Source organism: Eptatretus burgeri, chromosome 7 (genome assembly GCF_056783735.1).
Source record: "Eptatretus burgeri isolate ZD-2024b chromosome 7, Ebu_testis_v1, whole genome shotgun sequence".
Taxonomy (NCBI): Eukaryota; Metazoa; Chordata; class Myxini; order Myxiniformes; family Myxinidae; genus Eptatretus; species Eptatretus burgeri.
In genome coordinates this window covers 92516645-92525216 of record NC_140967.1, presented here as the reverse complement: position 1 = coordinate 92525216, position 8572 = coordinate 92516645, and the positions used below count along the sequence as shown (strand labels likewise).

Below are 8572 nucleotides of genomic sequence, written 5' to 3'. Positions count from 1 at the left end.
ACATGTCTTTGTGGGCAATAATGCTGTGGATGAGTATTTTTTTTTAGAACCAGAAGTAAAAGTTTCAATTAGTGCCTTCAGAAAGTATTCACACCCCTTGACTTTTTCACATTTTGTTGCGTTTCAGCATGAATTTAAAATGGATTAAATAAATAAATAAATAAATTGTTACTGATTTACACCTAATGTCAAAGTGGATTATTATTTTTTTTTTTAGAAATGTTTACAAATGAAAAATCAAAACCTGAAATGTCTTCTTAAGTCAATAAGTATTCAACCCGTTTGCTGGGACACTCCAAAATGAGCTCAGGTGCATCAATTGTACTTTGATCATCCTTGAGATGTCTCCACAACTTAATTGGAGTCCACCTGTTGATAGTTCATGTCAGAGCGGAAACTCAACCATGAAGTCCAAGGAACTGTTCGTAGAAATCCGAGATTGAATGGTAGGGAGGCATAGATATTGGGAAGGGTGTAAAATCATTTCTGGAGTGTTGAAAGTTCCCAAGAGCAGTGAGCTTCAACATTAGGAAATGGAAAGAATATGGAACTATCCAGACTCTTCCTAGAGCTGTCCGTCCAATCAATCTGAGCAACTGGGAAAGAAGGACCTTGGTCAGGGAGGTGACCAAGAACCCAACGGTCACTCTGACAGAACTATAGAGTTCCTTGGCTGAGATTGGAGAACCTGCTGGAAGGACAACATTCTCTGCAGCACTTCACAAATCTCGGCTTCATTGGGAGAGTGGCCAAAAGGAAGCCACTCCTGAGAAAAATGCACATGAAAGCACACCTGGAGTTTGCAAAAAGGCACGTGAAAGACACAGAGAGCATGAGGCAAAAGATTCTGTGGTCTGATGAAATGAAAATTGACCTCTTTGGCCTGAATGCAAAGCGCTACATCTGGCGGAAACTGAGCACAGCTCAGCTCAGCTCATCACCCATCTAACACCATCCCTGCAGTGAAGCATGGTGGTGACAGCATCATGCTATGGGGATGCTTTTCAGCGGCAGGGACTCGGGGACTTGTGAGGATTGAGGGAACAACAAATGCAGCTAAATACAGGAAAATCCTTGAGAACCTGCTTCAGAGTGCAAAAGACCTTAGACTGCGGCGAAGATTTACGTTCCAACAGGATAATGACCCGAAGAATGCAGCCAAAGCTACACTGGAATGGCTTCAAAATAAGAATATGAAACTCCTTGAGTGGCCCAGCCAAAGCCCAGACTTGAATCCCATTGAGAATCTGTGGAAAGACTTGAAGATTGCTGTTCACAGATGCTCTGAGTGTACTCTCGAATGACATTGAGGAGTCTTGGCCTCTTGTCCGTGACACTATCCTCTCCACAGCATCTGAGACAGTCAGATTTAGTAGGCCACAGAAACGGCCCTGGTTGTGGACTGATATACCCTTGCCATTTTTGAAATGAAGAGGATAGCATAAATTCAAGGAAACATCCCAGAAAGAACGTGCCTAGGAGGTATCGATTAGGCGAAGGTTAGGAAAGACCTTGACCCTTGGTCTGGGTACCTGGCTAATTAAGCTAAGGAAGGTATCCATCAAAATGACCTTCCGGTCAATCCAGTGCATGCAAGCTGGTCGAAATTCAAATGAAAACAAAAGCAGGATTCCGATCATGAAGGCAAGCGTGACACCCTGCCACACCAATGAGGAAACCCTGAACTGCTGGAAAGAAGATTTTCAGCAGGCTCTTAACTTGCCCCTTGATACACACATCCCAGACTTTGAAGAAGAAGCACCCATAGCTGGTGTTGACGTCACTGTGTGCAGGGATCCCCCATCCCAATCTGATGTCCATCATGCAAGTCAGAGATGGAGCCACCACATCTCACAGTGCTCTCAGTACCAGAGTATAGTTCAGACATCAGATTGATCAGTTTTGGTGGCACCCCATGAAGACCGAGAATCCTCCATAGGGCATCCCGATTTACTGAATCAAACACTTTACAGAGATCAACATAGGCTGCAAGCAGCCCTGCTGAAACTCTCGTCTTCGTTTGGTGAGGACCCGACGAGCAAGGATACGGTGAATCGTTGACCTCTTTGGTGTAAAGCCTGACTGCTCTGGATGCTGGTGCTCAAGCAGATGGTGGCAACCCCCATCAAGAATTATCCGAGCAAAGACCTTGCCTGGCACTGAGAGCAGTGTCAACCCTTGGTAGTTGTTGCAGTTCTGGCGATCACCCTTCCATTTCCAGAGAGGGACAACAAGGCCCCTCTTCCAGTCACTTGCGATGACGCCTGTGTACCGGATGCGTGCAGTTCTGTTCTCTGACACGTACAGCATTTCCACTCGCCTTGAGATGTTCAGCATGGATGCCACAGATCCCAGGAGCTTCACCCCATTCCAAGCGGTTCTCCCCAGTCCGTGTTTCCACAAATGAAGGTGGTTCACAGGTGATTGGAGGGTCAGCAATAGGAAGAGTAACACCCCTGACATCTAACTCAACAGCTGGTGGATCAGCCTGGTACAGCTGCTCAAAGTAACTGGCCCAGCGGGCCTTCACTTCATACTCCTCTATCAAAAGCCCACCACCCGACACTCCAACTGCAGTACACCGAGGGATGGGCTTGGAGGAACACAATGCACAAATTCCCCTGCAAGCATGACGAGAATCACTTTACCACAGGTGATGCTCTACCCCTTCACAGATTCCTCGAACATAGGCCTCCTTGTCCGCCCTCAGCGCACGTACATTTTTACGCTTCAACTCACTGAACAGCTCAGCTCTGCCATTAAGCCTGGCCCTGCAACTCTGGTCAATAATATCCACTGTCTTTTGAGAGACAAAGTTCTTCTTCGCCCTACGGTGAGTTCCAAGACATCCACCGGCAACATCAAGGATGGTAGGCTTGAAAGCACTCCACAAGTCTTCAGGATTCCCCAAAGCAACCAGACCCCCCCCCCCCCAAATCCTCACTCAGCCTGTTCACAAACTCCTCAGCTACCCTCTCATCCTTGAGCATGCCAACATCCAGCCTTGGCTGGAAAGGTACCATTCTCCCAGATTTAAGCTGCAACTTCAGAGTTGCTACAACAAGCCTGTGGTCAGTATTGAGGAACTGAGCACTCCGGTGGACCCTGCAGTCCTGGATCATCCTCCAGCGACCATCAATGAGCACATGGTCAATCTCCTTTGCCACATCACCTGTGTTGGAATACCAAGTTCAGCGATGAGCCCGTGGGCACTGAAACCATGAACCAGCTGTGACCAGTCACGTCGATAATAGGAACAGAGTCCGCAGACACAGTTAGATACACAGTTAATTCCATGACTTCTTGCAAAGTCAAGGAACTTAGTGCTATTCTGGTTCACAGTTCAAGACCCATGGGGACCAACACATGTCTCATCACCATCTCCATCAGTGCAAGTCGATGCATTGGAATCCCCCAACAATGGAAGAGTATTTCACCTCGGGCACTGATCAACCAGACTCGAGCGTGGCATAAAATGCATCCTTCACGGTGAGATCACTTGCCTCAGTCGGAGCATATTCAGAGACCAGGTAAATGCCACCCAAGCAGTGACGAATCCTTAGTCTCATAATACGCTCATTGACCAGTGTTACCTCAACTATCATGGGAGTCAACTTATTGGACACAGCGGTAGAAACTCCTTGGGCATGGTAACCATCAGAGCGACCAGACCAATCGTAGGTTTAACTACCCGCCATAATCTCGCCATTGTCTGGTCTCCGAACCTCAAAGAGTGCTCAATACCTATGTTCAAACGCTTGAGCTCAAATAACAGAGACAGTTGATCATCCTCTCTTGGGGATAGGACATTCCAGGCAGCCACCTGAAGGGACCGCCTCAGGTTAACCCAAGGAGACCGCCATGTGGTGGACGACACCTCAGCATCACCCCACCACACACCACTGCAATCTGACACAGGATGTTTACCCTATACTTTTCCTCCTTTACTTTATAAAGGACTGGGGGTCCCGGAGGCGTTGCCCCAATCCCGTCAACCGGTGAGCTGCCCTGCGAAGAGTAGCAGCACAGGAAGTACTGCCACGGAGTGGGTTTTCAGTTTGCTTTGCATTTGTGGGTTTTGCAGAATTAAGTGTTTTACGGTGGCTGGAGTGCAAATCCTGCCACCAAACTCCTAAAAAAAGTAACCTAACTGCAGGAGGACGTCCGCAGACACAGTTGGGCACCGGATATGGATGACCGTTGGCTCACAACGAGCTCCTCCATCCTTTGATGGGTTTTGTTTTTAATCCTGCTGGGTGTCCATATCCATACATCCTCCTCACCAGGAAACCTGGTGGTGGAGACAGTTTAATCGCTGACAACCTGACAATGAAACAGGTTAGTACAGGTTTACATGGTACCTGTAGCAAGTCACAGATCTAATCTGGTTTGACCTGACCGAAACGTTGAAGAAGTGCAATATGATAGGCTAAATTAAATGACAGATGAAATGGTGCAATCGAGCACAAGAAACACATACGACAATTAAAACGTAGCTTAAAAGCCTTTGTTAAAATTAGTGGTCTTTATGACGTCTTTATTTACGTAACTATTATTGGGCGAGTTTCGCATGTTAAATGTGTCGCCGATCTTGGTTTAAAAATAAAATTAAATTTAAAAAAACCTTGATGGGAGTTGCGAGAGATAACCAAGAAAAAATGAAGCTTGGGTTAGTGTGTGAGTGAGTGCTCTGGTATGGGGTCAGACAAAAGGATGAGCTCCGGGATAGAATTTTGGAAGGAGTACACATTGTAAATGAGTGGAGAATGGAATATGGGTTTTCAGCAAGCCTGCCTGCTCGGCAACTACTGTATGCAGAGCCTGCATCAGCCATACTGGACCATCGAACAATCTCATAGTTAAAAAAAAAAATTAATAAGGCTCCAAACTTTCTGATCTGCATTAGTGAGATATCTTTACTCGTGCTTGATTCCAATAGTTGACAAGTTTAGAATTACCGGAATTCAGACAGACAGATTTTGTTGCATTGCTGTTTATGGTACTCCAAAACAAAAGTGTAAAGAGAGTGCGGTGACCACGATTAGCTGGGACAGCTCCATTTGATTCTCTTCACCAGCCTCAGTAGTGTAATGGTTAAAAGCATCCACTCAGAGTCTGGGAGTTCGGTGGTTTGAACCCCGGCTGAGTCATACCTAAGACTTTAAAAAATGGTATGTACCTTGCTTGATGCTCAGCATTTAAAAAGACAGAGAATGAGCAAAACCATAGGTTGGTAATAATAGTGCAGGCTTTGATGGGCCAAATGGCCTCCACCTGCCTCAAAAGTTCCTTGGAAGGGAACATATTGTTATTTATTATTTGCTAGTCCGATATAAATCGCCTTAAAAACTTGCGTTCGCCTGATCTTTTGCTCTGTTGTCGAAATCAGTTTATGAATGAATGTGTTTCATGGGTTATCATCGTTTGTAATAGGAGGTTCGAAAATATGATCAGGAATTAGAATGTACTCAAAAATATGCACATGAAATTTTTATTTTATTTAAAGGATTATATAAATATTAAAAACCGAAATTCTAAATGCTATTAGAAGGATTTCCCTCAAAAAATACAAGAAACTAAATTGCACTCTAAAAAATTGCGTTTTTCTAGAGAAATCCGATTCTGATTCACTCTTAAGGGTCTGCTTGCCTCAGTCAGGTTTTTAGTTTTTTTCATTTTTTAAATCAATCGAACAAATCAATTTGCGATTGGACAATTTTACTTTCAGGTGCAAAGCATTGCTTTCATTGGTAGTCGCGTGTGCCACCTGCATAAGCCTTTCTGCGCTCTTCACTGGTATGTTGGTAATGTTTATGTCGGGAATGCAGGAGTAAAGGTGCTCACCCTGCTCAGGTAACGGCTCTGTAGTCTTCCGTGTGCTCATATCCTCCACACTCACTTCTGTCTGCTGCTCTTCGGTGGACACAACCTGTTCAGGCAGCATTTCTCAACCATTTCCAAAATCATACGAGCTCCGAAAAATGCAAAATGTACACAAAACAGGAAAATTATGTGATCAAAATATAAACAAGTAAAATAAAATAAAACAAAGACAGGTGTACTTATGAATTGGCATGATAAAGATGGTCAATAGGTCTCATTCAGTAAAAACAAATTAGAAATGGCTCCACTCAAACGTGGCCTTTTATTTAGACATAGACTTTTAAAGGCCAGTCATGCACTGCTGGTGTCAATTATACCTTGCTTTGTTTTTTTATTATTTTTCCATGTCTTATATCATGAATGTTTTTTGATGGTTACAAGTGTATCGAACCAATTGTACAAACACGACTACATATGAGCAAACAAATGAAGAAATGTACTACTGCACTCAATAAAGTGCACTTAGAGTTTTCTGGCACAACATTTTAAGATTGTTTTTCCGCGCAATCCGGACTCGGTGGCCGAGTCCACTCTCGAGTCTGGGAGGTTGGCGGTTCGATTCTGCCCCTGGCCAAGTCATACACTGATGCTCAGTATTTGGAGGGTGTTTGTAAAATGCTTACTTATTGCTCAGCATTGAAAGAAGAGCACATATTATCCCATGGGTTGGTATTCCATAAAATAAGGGGGGCTGAATTTGCTGATTTTTTTCATAACTGGATTTTTTTTCCAAGCTAAGACTTGGAAAGATGGAATATATATATATATATATATATATATATATATATATATATATATATATATATATATATATATATATATATATATATATATATATACATACATATATACATACACACACACACAATCTGCAGCTGGATTTCAAAGCCAGATTTTCTAAATACGAGGGCATGTTGAAAAGTAATGCCTCCAATTATTTTTTCTCCAAAACGGAAAGATATTCGAATAAAACAAAGTGCAATCCACACAATAGTTCCTCCCATCACTGATTGCGAAGTTTTGTGATTTTGACACGAAATCTCAGTGCTATGTTTGTCAAAATGGCAGAGGGTAGCACGATGTTGTCAGCATTGTGAAGCATGAAGCTCTGGTGATAAGAGTTGGGATGACGAACTGGAGATGAGAATTGGGTGCACAATTATGATCTCGAGTAAGAGACGGTCGATGGAGCACCACCACAAAGGATCACCGCCCCCACTTGGCTCTTCCCCAAACATAAGGAAAACCTTTGTTTCGAACATTTTTTCTTCTGACAATGATGTCAAGGCTGCTGTGAAGCAATGGTTAAGTCAGCAGGACGCACAGTTCTGTCATAACGGTATCACAAAACCACTTCTTTTTTGTATACCTTGTAGAGGCTCGTATGAGAGCTAACACAAAACGCACAGCAAAGGGGGGGGGGCATGAGACAAGAGAGGTGGCAGAGGGGAGAACAAAATAGAGGGGAACAGAGACATTAGGATATCTGTGGAAGGGAGAGGGATGGAGCGGGGAACATGGGGTATACAAGATGGACATTTCAGGGACTTTCAGGAAGGAAAGCAGGGAATTGGAAGGTGTATTTGGGGTGGATCAATGGGGATAGTAAAGATCGAGGTTTTGGATGGGGGAAGGTAAGAGGTGGTGGTGAACAGTTGTTTTGAAGGCCTGGAGGGAGCAATGGGATTGAAGAGAGTGTGGGAGTTTATCCCAAAGGCAGGAAAAAGAGGAATGAAAGAGTGAAGGTGAGCAATGATTTGTGATTTTGGTAGTTTTACCAGAAGGGGGTTGTTGGCGGATCTTGAGCGCCCTGTGGAAATATGATTGGGACAAATCTCTACAGAGCGGTGGGGGGGGGGGGGCGAGACCGGAGAGGAGACGGTAGAAGACAGAAAGACCACCGACCTGCCTGCGTCAGAGAGTGAGAGGCCCAAAGACTCAGCCTCATCGCGGGAGATGCCAATGATCCGAAATTCCTTGGTTTTCACAGCGTGAAGCCGAGAAAGGTGAGAGGCAGGAGCACCAGCCCAGAGGGGAGAGCAGTGCTCCATCAGTACTGCAGCATCCTTGAACATTTTGCAGAAATGTGTGAACCGCAGAGACGATTATGTTGAGAAATAAATATGCACCATGGCAGAATAAAGATTGATGTTGGTATCGGTCTTTGTTTCATTGGAATATCTTTGCCTGTTTTGGAGAAAAAAGTATTTGAGGCATTACTTTTCAACACGCCCTCATAGTTGGCCCAAGTGATGTCATGGTTGTTGGTGAACTCTACATTCCAAGAGAATGAACCACTTTCAGTAAATGCAAACCACACAAATCGAGAGGTGTTCTGTCTGATGATCGTTCAGGAGTGATAGGGTGCGACAGTGAGATTTTCTTGGATTGAAGGACATGTTCCATTTATCCAACCAGCATCCAATCATTTCCAGATCAGGAGAGGGAGAGAGACAGTGAGAGAGAGTGAGAGAAAAACAGCCACTGTTCTGCTGTCAGTGGGATAGGGTAGTAGAACCTGTAGTCTTGTACCTCAGTTATACTGTACATTTTATAACACGATTCACACATGAAGGTTTTCCCATTTTAATTTACCACTATCTCAGTCAAATGCCAGTCTCTTTAACCAACAGTTATGGTTGAATTCCGTTTTCAAATGTTTAGAAAAGAATGTCACCTTTTTATCAAG

At 44.1% G+C, this 8572-nt stretch overlaps 1 protein-coding gene across 11 annotated transcripts in view; it reads right to left on the bottom strand.

Moving 5' to 3' along the window:
* The window catches only part of ZFAT (zinc finger and AT-hook domain containing), a 115666-nt gene that overhangs the window by 11991 nt on the left and 95103 nt on the right, over positions 1 to 8572 (bottom strand). For all 11 annotated transcript variants that reach the window (XR_015060377.1, XM_085889605.1, XM_085889612.1 and 8 more), the window contains one exon: positions 5845 to 5929. Coding sequence is in view for 10 of the 11 variants with exons in the window: in XM_085889605.1 (XP_085745731.1) it covers positions 5845 to 5929 (85 nt within the window). In the remaining variant the exon portion in view is untranslated. The remainder of the gene's footprint in view (positions 1 to 5844; positions 5930 to 8572) is intronic.